The 21,475-nt window shown below is 40.3% G+C and overlaps 2 protein-coding genes across 2 annotated transcripts in view; one reads left to right on the top strand and one right to left on the bottom strand.

The window, feature by feature from the left end:
• Positions 1 to 659: 659 nt before the first annotated feature.
• s1pr3a (sphingosine-1-phosphate receptor 3a) lies at positions 660 to 3,474 on the top strand. Its single transcript, XM_054789249.1, has 2 exons — positions 660 to 856; positions 1,189 to 3,474. The coding sequence occupies exon 2, from the start codon at positions 1,282 to 1,284 to the stop codon at positions 2,449 to 2,451; it is 1,170 nt and encodes a 389-aa protein (XP_054645224.1). The 5' UTR covers positions 660 to 856; positions 1,189 to 1,281; the 3' UTR covers positions 2,452 to 3,474.
• A 14,129-nt stretch (positions 3,475 to 17,603) lies between these two features.
• Positions 17,604 to 21,475, bottom strand: part of shdb (Src homology 2 domain containing transforming protein D, b) — a 41,415-nt gene continuing 37,543 nt past the window's right edge. The window contains exon 7 of the mRNA XM_054790298.1: positions 17,604 to 18,404. Coding sequence (XP_054646273.1) covers positions 18,218 to 18,404 — 187 coding nt within the window. The 3' untranslated portion in view covers positions 17,604 to 18,217. The remainder of the gene's footprint in view (positions 18,405 to 21,475) is intronic.

A 21,475-nucleotide genomic window follows, 5' to 3' on the forward strand; every position in this document is an offset into this window, starting at 1 on the left:
TAGTAGCAGTAGTAGTCGTAGTAGTAGTAGCAGTAGTAGTCGTAGTAGCAGTAGTAGTCGTAGTCGTAGTAGTAGTCGTAGTAGTAGTAGCAGTAGTAGTAGTAGTAGTAGTAGTAGTAGCAATAGTAGTAGTAGCAGTAGTAGTCGTAGTAGTAGTAGCAGTAGCAGTAGTAGTAGTAGTACTAGTAGTAGTAGTAGTAGTAGTAGTAGTAGTAGTAGTAGCAGTAGCAGTAGCGGTAGTAGTAGTAGCAGTAGTAGTAGTCGTAGTAGCAGTAGTAGTCGTAGTAGTAGTAGCAGTAGCAGTAGTAGCAGTAGTAGTAGTAGTAGCAGTAGTAGTAGTAGTAGCAGTAGTAGTAGTAGCAGTAGCAGTAGTCGTAGTAGCAGTAGTAGTCGTAGTAGTAGTAGCAGTAGCAGTAGTCGTAGTAGCAGTAGTAGTCGTAGTAGTAGTATTATGATTGAATATGAGGGTTCTGACTATAACACTTTTTCCCCTCCAAGTGAGCATTTTAAAATCCTTCCAGCCAACCTTGGATGCTGAAGCAAGCATGTGGAGAAGCGAAAGAGGGGAGGGGCGTATGTGGCCCTGGCAGGACGGCACAGAAGGTTCTGACCTCCACGGTGACTCATAGAGAGGGTGAAGCGTCGTCACGAACGGGGCGGCAAGGAGGAGAGGACCCGCCCATCCGTGTGAGAGCAGCAGTGTGTGAGCAGGACGTTCTCACAAAGCACAACAACACGTCTGGAGCTCCGCAGCAACTACTTTCCACTGCAGGATTACAACTTTTCATTTGGTCGCGCTCAGGGTGAACCCAGGAGGCAAATAACATCAGAAGAAGGAATCAAAAAGTCTAATCTGGTGAGTCGCTTTGTGCGGTTGAAGTTACGTGAGCCGTAAACTTAACAGAACATTTGCATCTTTGAGTTTTGATGAGGAACTTTAAGATGAGTTGGGACTTTTTCCTTGTCAATTTGTAACATTTAGCTGTTGAAAGTGAATCATCATAAAATACTACAGGAGTGAGTATTTGTGCATGTGATGTTTTAGTGGCTGTGTCGTGTAAAAGGCTTATCAACCGCTTATACCTGAGCTGAAAAGTGCGCATTAACAAGCCTGCAACTTCAAAAAGGTGTTTCTTTGGTTTGCGTCTGTGCCAAATTTGAAATCCTAACCTTGCCTTTGATTGGCAGAGCGTCTTCAGGCGGCGGAAGGATGCAAACTGCCGCTGCGCCCAGTGCTGTGGCGCCCCCTGCTGTGTGACGGAGGGACAGGACGAGGCCGCGATGGGCACCGTGGTGGAGGAGGGCATGAACGTGGTCATCGTGGGCCACTACAACCACTCGGGCAAGTGGGAGCGGCCCCGCAGCGGCGGCGCCTGCAAGATGGCGGTGCTGCTCTTCATCTGCGTGCTCATCGTGTTGGAGAACGTGACGGTGCTGCTCGCCCTCTGGAGGAACAAGCGCTTCCACAGCCGCATGTACTTCCTCATCGGGAACCTGGCGCTGTCCGACCTGCTGGCCGGCGTGGCCTACGTGGTGAACATCTTCACCTCAGGAAGGAACACCTTCTTCCTGACTCCGGCGCAGTGGCTGGTGAGGGAGGGGAGCATGTTCGTGGCGCTCAACGCCTCCACTTTCAGCCTGCTGGCCATCGGCATCGAGAGGCACATGACCATGGTGCGCCTGCGCCCGTGCGAGACGGCGAGCAGGGGGAGGCTCCTGGGCCTGCTGGTGGCATGCTGGTTGGTGTCGGTGCTCCTGGGCGCCTTGCCCAGCCTCGGGTGGAACTGCTTGGACAGCATGAACTCCTGCTCCACCGTGCTGCCTCTCTACGCCAAGAGCTACGTCGCCTTCTGCATCAGCGTCTTCAGCGCCCTGCTGGTGGCCATCGTCATCCTCTACATCAGGATCTACCGCCTGGTGACCTCCAGCGGACGTCGGGTGAGCAGCAGACCGTCGGAGTGCTCCCTGGCTTTGCTGAGGACGGTGGTGATTGTCCTCGGGGTGTTCCTGGTGTGCTGGGCGCCGCTCTTCCTGCTGCTGCTGCTGGACGTGGGCTGCGGCCCCGCCAGGTGCCCCATCCTCTACCAGGTGGACTGGTTCATCGCCCTGGCGGTGCTCAACTCGGCCCTCAACCCTCTCATATACACGCTCTCCAGCAGGGAGATGAGGGCCGCCTTTTTCCGCCTGCTGTGCTGCTGTCAGAGCGGCATGGAGCCCGCCGGGACGCCCGTGGCGGGTAACCGGCACCCGGGCGCCGCCGCGCCAACCGCGGAGAACAGCAAGAGCAGCGTGGCGGGAGGAGGGGGCAGCGGGGCGGGGAAGAGATCCATGCCTGTCAACTCGGACGTGAAGCACGGAGATCCTTCCGCCACTGCCTTGCCTCACCCCGCTGGACCTGCTGACCTGCTGTCGGCGGTACTGGTGAAGGCGGGGGCGCTCAGCAAGTTCTGAGAGGGGCGGAGCTCGATAGGCGCCACACTAGTAGGTACACCCCGACAACGGAAACATTATTATCTAGAATAACCCTAGCACAACGCCGTACCGGGCCCCGATGCAAGTGGTCTGTAACGGCAAACGTGAGTGTTTCTGCTACTTTATTTCATGTAGAAGTCCTCGTCCAGCACCATCACACCACCGACAAACACTTCCCATGCCTGGGGGACGTAACGCCACTCTTGACACATCAAAACATACATTCTTTTATCCAATAAAGCTAAAAAAAACAAAAACAAACTTCATTAAAAGGCCCATAAAATGAATGATACTCCCCAGACCTGCAAAATGGTTTGTCTTTGTGCCAGCCAGGGGTGTCCAAACTTTTGGTATTTTGTAAAGCAACACATAATAGATAGATATGCTAAGAAGTTATTATTATAATATTATTATTATTATAATAATATTATTATTGTTTATTTCATGAAAAACCTACGTTTCAGCTTTGTCAAATAGGCGAAAAAACCCACATTATTCATATCAACTTCACTCTTTGCTCTTTTCTTCTCATTTTTGCTTGTTTTTTTTTACCCAAAAATATTTAAACTTTCTTCTTAAATAATTTTTGGAAATATATTTTTTGTAATATTTTGACTTTATTCCCATAATATAATCAATGTATTCCTATAATATTATAAATGTATTACCATAATATTTGACTTTATTCCCATACTATTATGAATTTATTCCTATGATATTATAAATTTATTCCCAAACATTTTTGACATTATTCCCATAATATTATGAATTTATTCCTATAATGTGATATGTTTACTCCCATAATATTATGACTTTATTCCCATAATATTTTGAATTTATTCCTATAATATTGTGACTTTATTCCCATAAAATTTTGAATTCATTCCTATAATATTATGACTTTATTCCCATAATATTTTGAATTTATTCCTAAAATATTATGACTTTATTCCAATAATATTTTGAATTTATTCCTATAATATTCTGACTTTATTCCCATAATATTTTGACTTTATTCCAATAATATTATGAAATTATTGCTATAATATTATGACTTTATTCCCATAATATTTTGACTTTATTCCAATAATATTTTGACTTTATTCCAATAATATTATGAAATTATTCCTATAATATTATGACTTTATTCCTATAATATTCTGACTTTATTCCCATAATATTTTGACTTTATTCCAATAATATTATGAATTTATTCCTATAATATTATGACTTTATTCCCATAATATTACGGCTTTACTCCCATAATGTTATGATTAAATTCCCATAATATTGTGACTTTATTCTAATATAATAATAGTTTTTTCCCCTTACCTAATTTCCAAAATTAGAAGTTTATTTTTTGTTTGACTGTCACATTACTATTACAACTAATGTTATGACATTTTAAAATGACAAGTTTATTCTGATAAAACTGCAGCTTTTTTTCTGGTTAGAATACAACTTTTTTTTACTCTTACATTTTTCTTTCATATTTCCTTTAACATTTTGACTTTTTGGACTTTCTAACTTTTACTGCAACTTCATTTTTTGTTTGTTTTTCCTGATTTTACAATGTTAAAAAAGGCTTTTGTTTTCAAAATTATTTCAACTTCATGTGACTAAAATGACTTCATTTTCCTCATAATATTACAACGTTATTGTGGCCAATAAACAGCCCCTGGCCGCACTTTGGACACCCCTGGTGTGAACCAGCTTTTCTCCTCCTCAGCCGCTGCACACAAACGGGGTGAAAATGAGCCCCAGTGTCGCCCCCCTGCTGTGTGGTCTGTGTTGTTATTTTTCTGCCAAATACACCACATGGTGGCGCTCTTACCAAACCCCACGTGTGTCAGAAGTTATGAGCATAAAAGACGTGAATATGTTTGACCTTACCTGGCAACATTTGCAGTGGGAGGTCAGGGACATTTTCCGGAAAATAAGGGACGGCTGTGGCTCAAGCGTGGTTACCGTCAACACTGTCACCTGCAGCACCAGAGAGAATTTTGGCATAAAAGTTCAATTGTGGGACATTTACGGGGAACCTTTTAAATGGGAGGACGACGGGAATGAAGGGCAAAATACGGGAGTTTGCGGGGAAAAAACGGGGGGTTTGCCATTCCAGGGGATTTCTTATTTCTAAATGGAATATCTTTGCAGTTAGAGCATAGAAAACTTGTTTACCACCTTCCAAATATGCCTTTTCACATTATTAGAGCCCTCTAGACATAAAATAACAACCCCATAGTCACGCTCCTATTACCCAATATAGTAGACATAAAACGAGAAAATAAGACATACAGTATATGACACAGAAAACCTGTTTGCCACCTTGTAAATACACTTAACATTATTAAAGCCCTCTAGACATGAAATAACCCCCTATAGTGACCTTTACATTCCTATTGCCCAATATAGTAAACATAATAAGAGAAGATAAGACATAATATAGATTCACACGTTAGCATTGGGAGAGTTCCTTGTTTTTATTTTGGTTTCCGTAAGTTTCTACCTGTGGTGGTTATGGTCTCATCAGTACAAGATCACTGACACCTAGTGACCAGTGTATGCGTCTTCTGAGTGCCGTACATTTGTATTTTACCTCATTTAGACATTTTTATACTTGAAAATGCTCCATTTAGGCCAAAAAGGTTGTAAGATTTGCATATTTTGACTAATAATAGGCAACGGTAATCAAGCACCAAACAGCGATAGCTTATTATATATTACATGTGTTTGAAAAACCGTGACTGTACTGCCGATCTGGAATATCAATCAAAAGTTCCATGAGGTCAGCCAGGTTTGCAGCTAACAGGACAAAGAAAAGAGTACAGTGTTCCCTCCTTTATGGCAGGGGATAGGTTCCTAAAATAGCCTGAAATAAGTACACTTCATTTTGTTTCCAATGATTCTATATGTTTTAAGGCTGTAAAAGCCCTCACCATACACTTGATACACTTTTCTCAGACAGGCATTAAGATTTTCTTACATTTCTCTCTTGTTTAAACACTCTCAAAAATGTTAATTTTAATGATCAGCCTCCAGGTGGAACACAATAAATTAGGAAGTCACTCACGCATACTCCACTCCTGTTGCAGTCCTCCTCCTTCCAACCGGAGATTCATTGACAAGCTAGCTAGCAAGCCAGCTAGCGATGACACAGGACGCATGGCAGGGCGGCAGGAAGGAGATTGATTGACAGTGGTATACAGCCAATCAGGATGCAGAAAACAATGGGTGGTGCAGATAGACGAACGAGGCAAGAGAGAAACACTCCACTTCCCACAGTGCAATTCTTCTTAAAGGGCCAGGCTCGGCCTGTAACGGCGTTCAAAGGCTGTAATAAAAAAAGAAGTATTACAAAAATTCGAAAGGTGAACCGCGAGTGAACACTATATTGTTGTTCTATATTTGTATAGGAGGTGGTGTACCTAATGTTGTGGCCGCTGTGGAGTGTTGCACACTTGGTCCATGCACGATACGCTTCCATGAATGAAAGCCACTATTTACAACTAACTCAAGAAACGTCTGTCTTAATTTTTCTTAAGCTGCTGCGCCTCCTTATTACATTGACTTTTTTTTTAAATGCAGATAATATCAGGCCACTCTTGTGCACGTGCTTTCCATGTGACTTTATTTTCTATGAAAACATTTGTTGCTCTCCATGTACGGTATGTACACGCTATCACCAGCCACGGTAGACTTTGTGCTTTGTGTGCATAAACGGTACTTGGACTGTATGCTGCTGCACGATTGCTGAAAGCACATCGAGAAAAAATATGACATCATTATCGAATGAACTAAAGAACGAGAGGACGCTTTACCACTTGTGTGCAAAACTATGTTTGTCCTGAAGGTGGCGGCAGAGGAACACCAAGGACTTCCGCTCTTCACACCGTTCTTCTCTCATGATTGACGACTCTTCTTCTTCTCATTAGTAGTAGGCTTTGCGCCATATAATATATTTGTTGGGTTTTGTCCTTTAGAAACCACTCATACTTGAAGTAACCACTAGTGAGACTGATTAGTTATTAGAGAGGATGGTTTCTTATTAGTGGTGTAGTTTCTGCCTGGGATGGCGTTGGGACTGCTTGCTTTTGAATTCATAGTTCAATAAAATATTGTGCGATTTGCAAGTGTTGTACGTGTCATGATATGAAGTCGATGACTCCCGCTGTCAAAGTGACATTTATTAAAAAGGGTAATTGAATATTGTTGCACTGAAAGAAAGTAGGGCTGTCAAAAATAGCGCAAATTCGTTAAACTGTTGAGCGCCTAAGCAGCCTCTCAGCTGTTGTGACAACAGACGGGACACAAGAGCGTCCCCGCACAGCCTGCCGCTCTTTAGTAACTTTATTCTGACCCGAACAAGAAATACCAATGCAATTCCAACACCACATATCTATCTCCAGCTCACACACACATCTCCAGTCCTCCGAGGAACAACACTTCCTCATTGTCACGAGAACGCTGCGAGGTGCATTCAGTGACACTCCGAACATCACAGGAACGTCTTTATTGTGCGTATACTCTATGTGAGGTCTAAATAAACAGAAACACAAAGAGAAACAGTAAGCAGGTTTTCAGTCACTAGTGAGATTGCGAGAACAGAACCATACATTTCGTAGAATAAAGTTGTACATTTATGAGAATAAAGCCGTAAATTTACGTGAAAAAAGTCCTCAATTTACAAGAGTAAGGCTGTAAATTTGCATGAAAAAAGGACTAAATTTACAAAAAAGTCGTAATACTGCAAGAATAAATTTGTAAATGTATGAGAAAAGTTGTACATTTCCAAGGATAAGGTTGTAAATTTACGTAAAAAAGTCATACATGTACAAAAAAGTTGTAATATTGCGAGAATAAAGTCGTAAATTTACATGAAAAAAGACGTGCATTTAGGACAATAAAGTCATACATTTCCTAGAATAAAGTTGTACATTGACTCGAGTAAAGTCGTAAATTGATGTGAAAAAGTGATAAATTTACACAAAGTCATAATGTTGCGAGATTAAAGTCGTAAATTTACGAGAGTAAAGTCGTAAATTGATGTGAAAAAGTGATTTTAAAGTCGGAACATTGCTAGAATAAAACTGTAAATTTATGACAATAATTCTCATATTCTGATATTTATGTCATAATTATATGATATGATATTATATGATATTGTTATATTATTTATAATTTATAATTATATTATTTATCTCATAATTCTCATACATTTAACACTTTATTCTCATAAATTTAACACTTTATTATCATACATTTATCACTTGTAATATTATGACTTTATTCTTGTAAATGTACGACTGTTTTCTCATAAATTGAAAACGTTATTCTCGTAATTGGCGACTTTTTTCTTGTAAACTTACAACTTTTTCTTGTGAATTTACGACATTATTCTCGAAAGCTCAGATTCATTACTTTTTCCAACGTGGCCCTGATACTCTGTGGCATGTTTTAGATTCTCAGACACGTGTGCTGTCTTTTAGCATGACTTACATTTTCACTTCATTTGGAACAAATATATAAAGTCATTTATCTTTTTGTTCATAAAGTACAGTAAATAAAAAGGGCATCTTTTCCACAGTTGTGAAAACTGATTAATTGTGATTCAAATATTTAATCATTTGACAGCCCTAAAATAAAGTTTTTGGACCAAATGGCCTTTCATCCTCTGTCTGGAACTGATGTCCATTTTTGTAAATCCATCCCCAAATGTTCTCCATAGGATTTAGATGAGGTAACACGGTCCAAAAGAGTGATCTTACTCCTCTTTGTGAAGTGCAGCATTGTCCTGTTGAGAAAGCCAGTCATTACCACACAGACGAGGGCCTTCAGTCGTGACGGACACCCCCTGCGACTTCCCCACATAGCCGGCAGCCGTGTGACGCCCCTGCGCAAGCCGAAGCTCCATTTCTCTATTCCAGGATCATGATGGAGGGAAACATCCCAGGTGAGATGATTGTGTTCTGCACCTCCAGCGGGAAAGCAACAAAAGCACAAAAAGCATCTCCGGGATAAAAAGGTCACAGGCAGCGCCTTGAGCGCTTTCCTGTCAGAAAGGCTTGAGCACGTCTTCCCGCCTTAACCCGCCATGAACACGGATGGCCTTTTGCCATTTGGAACGTGCAGAAAGAGGGGATTTGACTTCATCTTATTTCAAGGTACTGTACAGAAGATGATGTATGGAAGACTTCATTTACGTACAACAAATATAAAGCACTTTTTTTTCTGAGAAGCTTTTTTTTTTCCAAGTGGGTCAAACACCTTCTAAATCATCACGGTGAGTAAATCATTCTTTGAGGGTTTGGACATGGAGGATTTGTGTCATTCTCAAAGCACAATCCTCATTTGCATATGACTAACATCAACACCACAGCAGGACAAGAGGATCAGCACGCCGCCCCCGCCCCCGTCATCCTGATCCCGCTCCACGAGGACGTGTGCATGTTTGCTGCATGAAATCAGAGACGTCAAACTGCAGGTCGGTGAGGGAAATTAGACCCGTTTAGCTCAAAACACTCATCATAGAGAGCGGGGGGTTGGCAAATGGTCCCAACCCGGGACCCACATTTGACAATGTTCATTACATTTCAACCCACTTTTACATTCCTATTTATTTTTATTTTATTTTTTAAATCTTTGTATAGATTTAAAAATATTTGTACTATTTTCTTTACACTTTTAAGTCCTTTTATTTGGATTTGTTCTTATATTTTTACACTTTTATTAAATGATTTAGATTTTTTCTTATCTGTCCTATTTTCTTTACACTTTTATTTGTCATTTTTATTTACTTTTACTATATACATTTTTATTTAAGTCATTTAGATTTTTTCTTATTTGTACTATTTTCTTTACACTTCTATTTAAGTCATTTTTATTTTTTAATCTATTTTATATTATTTTTTTTACACTTTTATTTAAGTCATGTTTATTTTTTTCTGATTTGAACTAATTTTCACATTTTTATTTAAGTAATTGTTATTTATGTTATTATTTTTTACATGTTTTCACACTTTTATTTAAGTTGTTTTTATTATTTTTATTATTATTTCTACACTTCTGTTTAAGGCATTTTTATTTTTATTATTTTTTTACACTTTTATTTAAGTCATTTTAATTTATTTTATTATAATTTTTTACATGTTTTTACACTTTTATTTCAGTTGTTTTCATAATTTTTTATTATTATTTTTACATTTATATTTAAGGCATTTCAATTTTTTCTTATTTTAGTTTTTTTACAGTTATTTACGTCATTTTTTTAAATTTATTTTTAAATTTTTTTTACTTTTTACACTTTTTAAAACTTAATTTCAGTCCTTTTTATTTTTAATTTATATATTATATTTTTTATATATTTATATCTTTTATTTGTTGTTATTATTCAAAATTTTTTTAAGTCATTTTTATTATTTTTTTACATGTTTTAACACTTTTATTTCAGTTGTTTTTATTTTTTGTTATTTTTAAACTTATATTTAAGGCAGATTTTTTTTCTTAATTTTATTATTTTTTTACACTTTTATTTTTTTCATTTTATTTATTTATTTATTTTTTAAACTTATTTTTCACTTTTATTTCAGTAATTTTATTTTTATTATTATTTTTTACACTTTATTTAAGTCATTTTAATTTTTTCTGATTGGTAGTATTTTCTTTACACTTTTGTTTCTAAATGTTTTTTTTAAATTTATTTCTATTATTTTCTAACAACTTTTATTTAAGCATTTATTATTCATTATATTTATTTACGTATTTATTTTGTTTTATTTTCATTTTTTGGAAATGAAGTCATATTTTTCTTACTTTTACTGAAGTCAACCCAAGCAAATGTGTTCTTTAAATCATCTTTTGAATGTAATATCTAATATGCATAATTATTCGTGTCCAAAGTGCAGTGGAAAGGAATTTTCAAATGAGGAAAAGCATGAAAACCGCACGCATAGAAATGATGCATCCATTAAAACTGACATTCATCGCGACGGCACCAAGTCAGACATGACTTATTGATGACATGTTTGCTGTTTGCGGCCCAGCATGGATCCAAGACCAACGTCTGGGTCACGACCCACCAGGTGAGACCCACCGATATCGAGGATCTTCGGTGTTTTTGCAGCTCGTACAAACAGCACATTCCACAACGGGGTCTAAAACATGATTGCTTGTCTTGCACGATTCATACGTGCGCACGTGTGTGAGCAGCTCAATGCCTGCGCGGCCATCGAGTCAAAAGATGTCAAATTGCGCCCTAAAATAACCTCGTCTCCCTCCCAAATCCCTCAAAGCAGCAGCTGCTTTCTCTGCAAACCATCTCTGATGGCTCAGTGCACACGCACACATGCACACGCGCACCTGCTCACTGTGATCGCCACAAGTGTCGGGTTTAGCATGTCGCAGACAAGGGATAGGCGAGACGGAGCACGGCGGCCTTTTAGCCTGAGATGCGTGCATAGTCTGTCACATGTGGTACTAAACATGCGCGCGCGCGTGTGTGTGTGTGTGTGTGCACATGCACACAGAAAATGGATGGACGGACATCCCTCATTAGGGTGGTTGATTGCTTCTACACCCAACTTTGGTCAGTGAATTTCCACCAAGTAGGATTCCTTATTCATAAATGGAATATTTTGGTGGTCTGAATACTGTTTGGAGCATTAGAGCCCTCCAGACATGAAATAACACCCCTATAGTCACCTTTACATTCCCATTACCCAATATAGTAGAGATAATAAGAGAAAAGTAGACATAAGACATAGAAAACCCGTTTAAGACCTTCTAAATAAACTTTTTAACATTAATAGAGCCCTCTAGACATGAAATAACACCCCTATAGTCACCTTTGCATTCCTATTACCTAATATAGTAGAAATAATAAGAGAAAATTAGACATATAAGACAGAAAACCTGTTTACGACCTTCTAAATAAGGGTTTGAACATTATTAGAGCCCTCTAGACATGACATAACGCCCCTATAGTCACCTTTACACTCTTATTACCCAATATAGTAGTATCATGCGTCTTCTGAATGCCTTATTGTGAGTATTAGTGCCTTGAAGTATTTGACTTCATTTAGCCATTTTTATGCTTGAAAATGCTTCATTTAGGCCAGACGTGCATAAAATGTGCTTGAATATGCATATTTTTCAACTAATAATAGACCGTATTCAACCACCAAACGGCGTGATTTATTAATGAATAGATTTTTGGAAAAAGTGAAGCTGTGAAATTGGAAGTGTGAATGGGTGAGGGTTGGGTGTATGTATTTTTTTTCCACGATGATTGACACCCAGCACCACATGTGACACGCACACCCGCACACACACATGCACGCACGCACACACACACACACACACACACATGCACGCACGCACACACACACACACGTTAGGGAGCTGAAAATGCTGCCTGGCTTGAATGAGGGAGGAGAAGCGTAGAAATGGAAGACAAGAGCCATCAGGAAGTGAGGATGACATTTGTTTGATTCCTCCATGCTGCTCTCGCTACCATTCACATCCCTCCCCAGGGGGCCTTGTTGGAAAAATGGGACTATAGCAGCCCCCCGCTTCCATCTCTCTCTCTCTCTCTCTCTCACACGCATTATTAAGAGTTTTTTTTTCCTAGCAAGGCACCCCCTCTTGCACCCCTCCCCATCCAGCGTGTCTGGTCTCTCCGTCACGCGGGTAATCAGCCTCCGCTATTTCATTTGGCTCCGTAATGAAAGCAATCCCAGTGCTTTTCACTCGGCGGCGCAGCCCAAATAATGAGAGCTGCGACCCCCCACCCCCACCCCCCCAAACCCCAACCCTGCTGTTAACGGATGGAGGGAAGCGAATGCGAGTGTGACTGGAGCACACACCATCCTGCCAAGTGCCCTGTGTTGCTAGCGCTGCTCTGACAAGGATTTGATTGGAAAACCACATGATTGCGTGTGGAATGTGTGAGTTTGACTGGGAGGGGGAACAAAAATGAGCAGGAAAGTGTCCACGATGGTGATGTTGGAACGGTTAGTATCTGCTAACTGATGAGCAGAGAGGGTGGCTGGACTTGGGGAGCACACAGGACTCACCTCTCATGGTGACATCAGCTGATGTGCGCAGGGTTCTGAACAAAACAAACCCACGAAAAGCAGCAGTCCCAGACAACATCTCAGGACGTGCACTTCGGGTTTGCTCATCAGAGCTAGCTGATGTGCTTGCTGACATATTTAACCTGTCGCTTGCACAAGCATCTGTACCGACCTGCTTTAAGTCCACCACCATAGTGCCCGTACCCAAGAAGAGCAACGTGACCTGCTTGAATGACTATCGCCCTATAGCACTCACTCCTATTGTTATGAAGTGCTTTGAAAGAATAGTCATGACCCACATCAAAAAGAGCATCCCGGCCACTGTGGACCCTCTACAGTTTGCATATCGCCAGAACCGGTCCACGGATGATGCAGTCAACACTGCCATCCACACAGCCCTTTCTCACCTACAGGGCCAGGACACATATGTCAGAATGCTATTTATAGACTATAGCTCTGCTTTTAATACAGTCAGCCCCCACAAACTCACAAATAAGCTCCTCACACTTGGCCTGTCACCCTCCCTCTGTAACTGGGTGTTTAACTTTCTAACAGGCAGGCCCCAGTCAGTCAGAGTCCACAATCACACATCCAGCTCAAGAATTGTGAGCACTGGGACCCCACAGGGGTGTGTGCTGAGTCCACTCCTCTACACGCTCTTCACCTACGATTGCGTGGCCTCCCAGAACAACACCAGCATCATTAAATTTGCGGATGACACTACAGTCATCGGACTGATCACTGGTGGTGTTGAAACATCATACAGAAGAGGTGGCGGACCTCATAGCTTGGTGTCGTGATAACAATCTCCTTCTCAATACAGATAAGACTAAAGAGATGATCATCGACCCAAGAACAAGGGAAAAGGAGCCGCATAGACCCCTGTTTATTGATGAGACTGAGGTGGAGAGGGTGAAAACCTTCAAGTTCCTTGGCACACACATCAGCGAGGACCTCACCTGGTCTCACAACACCCAACAAATTATGAAGAAGTCCCAAAGGAGACTGTACTTCCTGAGAAGACTGAGGAAATTTGGCATGTCCACCACAATCCTGAGTTGCTTCTACAGATGCACTATGGAAAGTGTCCTTACCGCCTCCATCACTGTTTGGTACGGTAACTGTACAACACGTGATAGGAAGGCACTCCAGCGGGTGATCAAGACCTCACAGAACATTGTTGGGGCAGCCCTCCCCTCACTGCAAGACATTTATAAAACTAGAGTCCTACGAAGAACACACAACCTCATCAAGGACAGCACACATCCACAACACTCATTATTCACACTCCTACCGTCAGGCAGACGCTACAGGAGTTTGAAGTCCAGGACCACAAGGCTGGCAAACAGCTTTTACCCACAGGCCATCAGGCTCCTCAACGAAGCACTCACACACGCCACACGCAACACACGCACACACTCATAGCACTTTATTTATTTATTTATTTATTTATTTGTATTAATGTCTCTTCTGTTGTTGTTGCTTAATTTATTGGTATTTATGTTTATGTGTTTATGTTTCTTATGTTCTTATTCTTTTTCTCGTGTTTTCTTTCTTTTCTTGGGAGAATGAACAGAATAAGAATGTCACTGCATAGTAGAACTGCCTGTTCTATTGTGCACATGACAATAAAAGTCTTGAATGTAACAAATGTGGAAGTATTTGCATTTGGGGGAAAAAACAATAATAAAGAATAAAAAATATAACTTTTTTTGTTGAAATAATAGAATATAAAATAAAATATGATATGAAATATAAATAATGAATAAAAAAAATAAAATACAACCAACGCACGTGTTCCGCATGAAAAGTTATATTGGTCCAGATAGTGAAAAACGAAAGGACGCAACTTCGGTAAAATGTGGTGAGAAGTGACTTATATTTCATGAAAAATAGTGCATGTCAGCCTTGTCATGTTCGTAGGTGAAAAAACACATTATTAATGTCAACATCACTCTTTTTTTCACATTTTTACTGTTGTTGTTTTGTTTGTTTTTTATTTACCAAATATTTCAGCTTTCTTCTTAACTCATTCAATCCCAGCCATTTTTCAAAAGATGGCCTTTTGAGACCATTTTAGCTGATCTTCCAAGGCACACAGAATATTGTGTTGTATGGTTATATAAACATGGAACCTACCAAAAGAAACATTACACTCCCCTCTTTCGTCAGGAAAAAAAGTTTGTTTCTACCTTTTTCTGTTCTTTAGTAATCAGCAGTAGAACACAGGTAAGTTTCAGGAAAATATCAGTTCCCAACTAAAAAAAGGGAGAAAAGCAGCTTTTTGTGAAAAAAAAAAAACATTTCAAGCATAACTTTCATTTTGACACAAATATTTTGTGCTTTTGTGACAGCTCAAATATATGTGTGCACGCGTTCGCACGTGTGCGCATGTGTTAAAATGTCTCTGCAATGCGTAACCTTCTGCACGCTACACTCCTCCACGCTATCTCACTTCCTCCTTGCCGTCATGTGTGATTTTTCCATCCACACGTTGTTGGGATCGGGCGTTCGGAATTATAAATACGTATTGGTATTTAATGAGTTAATTTTTTCTTTTTGGAATATTATGACTTTATTCCTATAATATTATTAGAACCTTTTCCCCAGCCTCATTTTCCAAATATTAGAACTTTATTTACTTTTGTTTGTTTATCATAATATTATGATTTAAAGACAAAACATTTTTCTTGAATACTCCAACTCTATGCGACTAAAATGAGATTATTTTTCCTCATAATATTACCAGTTTATTCTCATTAAACTGCAAAACTTTTTTTCTTGTTAGAATATGACTTTTTTGTCTTAATATTTGGACTTTATTGTCTTAAAAAATTCAACTTTCTTCTTAAATAACCTCTGTCAATTTTTGTTTTCCGTCAATCAAATTTTCCAAAACTTCATTTTGTTGTCTTTGTTTCTCGTGATATAAAAACACTAAAAAAAAAACACATTTTTTCTTTATCACTTGAAATGCTATGCTAGTAAAATGACACTAGATTAGTGTATTCCCATAAAAGTGTGCCTTTTTTCTTTAGTATTTTGACTTTATTATTTTAAAATGACAGCTGTTTCTTTCCCATTTCTGTTTTTCTTTTAAAATTTTACAAATAATCTTCTTAAATAATCTTTTTAAATCCTCTTTTTGTAATATTTTGACTTTATTCTATTAAAATTACAGCTGTGTTTTTTCATTTCTTCAGTTTCTTTCTTCTTCCCATAATTCTTCTGATAATATTTTGACTTCATTCTTGTAACAGTACAACTTTGTCCGCATGCTAATTTTCCAAAAATGACAACTTTATTTGTTGTTTTGTTTGTTTCAAATAATATTACCACTTTAAAAAAAACATAACATCTTCTTCCCTTAATATTTCAACTTTATAACAACATTTACCTCATAAAAATATCACTTTTTTCTCTTCTATTTTGCTACATGTTAGCATACTAACGTTAGCATGATTGTTACAGGCCAAATGATTAGTCCTCCCTTAAAAGTCTTTTGCATATTTTGGATCTTTAAGTGCCTAGGTTCCCAAAGTGGGGGTACATAAATACAAATGAAAAACAATTAGCACCTAACACTCAATTACGAGCGTGCCTGAACGCCTCACGGCGCAATGGGGAACGGGGCAGAAAGCAGGAAGGAGACATCACACGATGTTGTTTGTTGCTCTGTGTGCCTCATATGAACAAATAAGTAAGTTTGATGGTTATTTAGTGCATTCACAGTGTTACATCTCAAAGATGTGATGTATATCGGTGTTCCGATCCGACTGTGAGTGGAGCTTTACCGTTGGTTGTGTGTATTTTTGTACTTCAGATACTGCTGTATCGTGATTGTTAAACTTCCCCCTTCAATTTGGTAATAAATTATTGTGCAGATTTAAACCACAGCCATCCTCAGTGGACAAAATAAGTGATGCTCAAATCCAAGCCACTCAAACGGAAGAATGCCAACATCAGACTGGAATAAAAGACACGGAGGATGACGACAATTCTATTTGTCAGCGCTCATGTCAAACTTGATCAAAATGTAACCATGCAAAATACACATTTTCACCCGGAGGTTTTTTATTACAGCATAGGAACACTGTTAGAGGCCGAGCCTGGCCCTTTAAGAAGAACTGCATTGTGGGAAGTTGAGTGTCTCTCTTCCCTCTCTTGTCTGTCTGCACCGCCCATTGTTTTCTGTGTCCTGATTGGCTGTAGACCATTGGCAGTCAGTCAACCTTCTTGTCTCCTGTGTCATCGCTGGCTTGTAAATGAATCTTCGGTTCGTCTGCAGCAATGTATTTTAACAAAAACGCCACAGTACAGCGGAATGGCGCCAGGCCGAAAAGGAACGGTCACAGAAGTGATAATAATAATAATAATAATATATATATATATATATATATATATATATATATATATATATATACTGCTCAAAAAATTAAAGGAACACTTGGAAAACACATCAGATCTAAACCGGAGGAAAAATGATCTTGAATATCTTTCCTGATAATAAGTGGGTGATGTATTAGTAACAAAATGATGCCACATCATTTGATAGAAATGAAAATGATCACCCTATAGAGGGGGGAAATCAAAGACACCCCAAAAATGAAAGTGAAAAAATGATGCAGCACACTGGTCCATTTAGCTAAAATGTCATTGTAGCAACTCAAAATGATTCTCAGTAGTTTGTGTGGCCCCCACGTGCTTGTACGCATGCCTGACAACGTGGGGGCATGCTCCTAATGAGACTACGGATGGTGTCCTGGGGGATCTCCTCCCCAGTTCCCCCAGTTTAGATCTGATGTGTTTTCCAAGTGTTCCTCTCATTTTTTTGAGCAGTATACAGTATATATATATATATATATATATATATATATATATATATATATACTACTATATATATATATATATATATATATATACACATACATACATAAATATGAAACTCCAAGCTTTGAAAAGTGCAAAATGTTTGCCGGAGACCTCCATGGCGTCACACCGGCCGTGTACCCGAATATAGTGCACCTTGCTGGGCCACACCAGGTGGCCCCTCCCCCTTTATACTCTGGTTCTCTGGTGGTAGTAATGTCTTGATATTTCATTAGGACTAATCAATCAAATCCTAATTTGTTCCGGTCCTTCTTACCTCCAGGTGTGCGAGTTATCGGGTATCGGTGCCGTATCGGTTTGAGAAGCAGAGCGTTATCGGTATCGGTTGGAAAAAACACAAGATATGGTGCATGTGTAGTTTTGATCACATTTAATGTTGATAAAAAGGGTGAAAAAGCCACATGATCCTGTATGGTTGCGTTTATTGACGGCAGTAGAAATGTGAAAAAGGAGTGTTTAATGAGGTGTTTGTGGTGGAACAGCGGTCGTTTCATCGTTTGCAAAGAGAGCCCGAGAGGATCCCAACTTCTCCTCAGGCGTCTCAAACTTCCTCGGCTGTGACGGACACGGAAACGAAAAGGAGAACTTGTGATGTCCTGAAGTCCGGTCCGGCACGGTTGAGGTATTGCATTTCCTGCCCCCAGCAGAGGAGCGGTGGCGGAGGTGAGCGTGTCCGTGAAGGTCCGGTCTAATAACAACCGGGAAGGATTACTTTCAAGTTTGTCGACATGATGAAGTTCTGAAAGTCCTTGAGGGGTCCAAAAAAAAAAAAAAAAAAAGAGTCAGAGCGTCTGCACCAGCACGGGGAAGAGCAGCGACAGGTGCTCGGCGCCACGCACAGGGAGCTTGTGCGTGGTGTAGAAGTGGACCAGCTCGGGGATGGAGTGGAAGGGCGGGCTGTTGTGTCCCAGCACGAACTTGCCGTCTTTGCACTGAGTGAACTTCATGTGCATGAAGCCCTGGCAGCTCCTGGGACCAAAACGAGAAGCTTCAGATGAAGACGTGGCCGAGCGGCGATGAAGAGATGAGGTGAGGCGCATCATGCAGCCTCCATGCAAGCCTTTGATTCTCAGGCCAGGTGGTGAAGAGAGAGAGGAATGCAGTGGATGAGGAACATGCAGGAGCTTCTGCTTCATCAACAGAGCAGCCAGAACACACTTCCTGTTTCAAAAGCACGCCATTCACTGATGAACTGTGAGGGTAATTACAGAAGCAAGGGAGACGGGTACTGGCGGCGTTGATTGACTGTTCCTGGAAATTAAATTCTAATCAGAGGAGTTTGTGACTTAAAGGGTCCCTGACATGATTCATCAACTCTGCTTAACTCTGTGATTAAATGCTGACATACAGTAGATCGTCGACTTCACTCGGTGTATTTTTTATCATTTTTCATCACCTTTCATCATCATGCCAAAACGTTGTGTTGCTGCTGGATGTTCACAGTATCCCAGTGATGCTGTAAGTTTGTTTTCTTTTCCAAAAGAGGAAGGTTTAACACAACAATGGACGAAGCAAGTGCAGAGAAGGAGAGACAGATGGACGCCCACCTCGAGTTCTGTTCTTTGCAGTGATCATTTCACTGATGACTGCTATGAAGGAACCCCTTTACAAGAAGCATTTGGCTTCAAAGTACGCTATCAACGCATTTTGAAAACAGATGCCATCTTTTTTTTCCCTGTGTACTTGTGGAATAGCATCCGTTTTAAAAATGCGTTCATAGCGTACTTTCAAGGGATACTGGTAACATCCAGCAGCAACACGACATTTTGGCATGACTACTACTTTGATGAAAAATATACTGAACCAAGCCCACCATCTACCTCCGAGAAGCGTTTGTTGACTCTGCTTTCGCTGAGTGGTGTCACCGCAGTGACGTCACTTCCGGAAATGAGACTGACCAGCGAGATCTAGACGGTCATGGGTGGTCAACTATAAATGTCATATTTGCTAACTTACCATTCGCTTTCAAAAATGGAACAATGTAGAACATAATTACAAACAATATCTAACATATTTAAGCAAAGTTGAAGACCTGGGAGACCTGGGTTGGATTCTCCCTTGGGCATTTCTGTGTGGAGTTTGCATGTTCTCCCCGTGCGTGTGTGGGTTTTCTCCGGGTACTCCGCTTTCCTCCCACATTCCAACAACATGCATGTTAGGTTGGCGATTGGCTGGCGACCAGTCCAGGGTGTACCCCGCCTCTCGCCCAAAGTCAGCTGGGATAGGCTGTGTTTTTTTGCACGTAGACCAGACGTAGGAGCCCGCAGGACCGGTGGTGGCCTATGCTTTGGAGATGTTTTACAACATCCATCCTGAGCTGAGCTCTCTTTTGATGCCTCCTGGTGTCCAACACTACAGCAGACGTTCTCAGTGACCATTTTTTAAGAGGCTCGTCTGTACTACAAGTGGGTGGATCAATCCACATATCGATGTTATCCATGTAGGCAGTATCGGTTCAGTACGAGCGTGATGAGACTGATATTTTTCAGTTGTGTCTCTGTGGTAGATAAGCACAAATATGTTGCTGTACTTGTATAAAACAGAGTGCAACATATTCCATTCCTAATAAAAATAATGTCAAATAACTGTACATAAAGAATGGATGGAACCCGTTGTTGAGGCGGACTGCCGGTACATCCTAGGCGAGATAGAAAAACCCAATCACACAAAAACTGGGGCGTACGAAAACTGAGGTACTGATTTCCACCCTTCCATCTTCTATGTGTTGACATACAGTGGTGTGAAAGTGTTTGCCTCCTTCCTGATTTCTTACGCTTTTGCATGTTTGTCACACTTAAATGTTTCAGATCATCAAACAAATGTAAATATTAGTCAATGACAACAGAAAATGCACTTTTTAAATGAAACTTTTTTATGATTAAGGGAGAAAAACAATCCAAAGCTACATGTCCCTGTGTGAAAAAGTGATGGCCCCCTAAAGCTAATAAGTGGTTGGCCCCCCTTAGCAGCAACAACTGCAATCAAGCGTTTGTGATAACTTGCAATGAGTCTCTTCCAGCGCTGGGGAGGAATTTTGCACAATTGTTGTCATTCAGCCACATTGGAGGCTTTTCCTTTTGAAGGTCATGCCACAGCATCTCAATAGGATTCAGGTCAGGACTTGGACTAGACCACTCCAAAGTCTTCATCCATTCAGAGGTGGACTTGCTGGTGTGTTTTGGATCATTGTCCTGCTGCAGAACCCAAGTTGCTTTCAGCTTGAGGTCACCAACATTCTCCTTCAGCACAATTCATGCTTCCATTTATCACAGCAAGTCTTCCAGGTCCTGAAGACCATCACACTACCACCACCAGATTTTACTGTTGATATCATGTTCTTTTTCTTTACACCAGATGTAATGGGACACACACCTTCCAAAAAGTTCAACTTTTGAGTATTTTCCCAAAGGTCTTGGGGATCATCAAGATGTTTTCTGGCAAAATTGAGACAAGACTTAATGTTCTTCCGTTCTTAATCTTACGTTTTTGCCCAGTGTCTTAATGGCGCTCACTGTGGTTGGCTGGAGTCCCAAAACTTTAGAAATGGCTTTTTAACATTTTCCACACTGATAGATCTCAATTAATCTCAGATAAGTTATGTTTTAACAGGGGGGTCGGCAATCATTTTTAGGTTTTGTTTTTTTTCTCCCTTAATAATAAAAACTTTCATTTAAAAAGTGCATTTTGTGTTGAGTTGTGTTGTCATTGACTAATATTTACATTTGTTTGATGATCTGAAACATTGAAGTGTGACAAACATGCAAAAAAAGAAGAAATCAGGAAGGGGGCCAACACTTTTTCTGTATGATGATATTGTTTACCAACTCAGGGAATGAGTCCATGTGTGCAGGAGGTTCTTTGGGATTTGAATGAGAGCCAATAGCAGTTATTGCCTTTGCTTACTTACTTTGCTTGAACAGTTGCATGTAATAAATCGCCCACGTCTGTTGTGTGCCTCGCCATTACACAGCCTGTTGTTCCTCCCACTGACGTGCCAGGGAAAGCAGGAATGCACCCCCACCAGGGACGCCGCACTTCAA

Source organism: Dunckerocampus dactyliophorus, chromosome 10, assembly GCF_027744805.1.
Source record: "Dunckerocampus dactyliophorus isolate RoL2022-P2 chromosome 10, RoL_Ddac_1.1, whole genome shotgun sequence".
NCBI lineage: Eukaryota > Metazoa > Chordata > Actinopteri > Syngnathiformes > Syngnathidae > Dunckerocampus > Dunckerocampus dactyliophorus.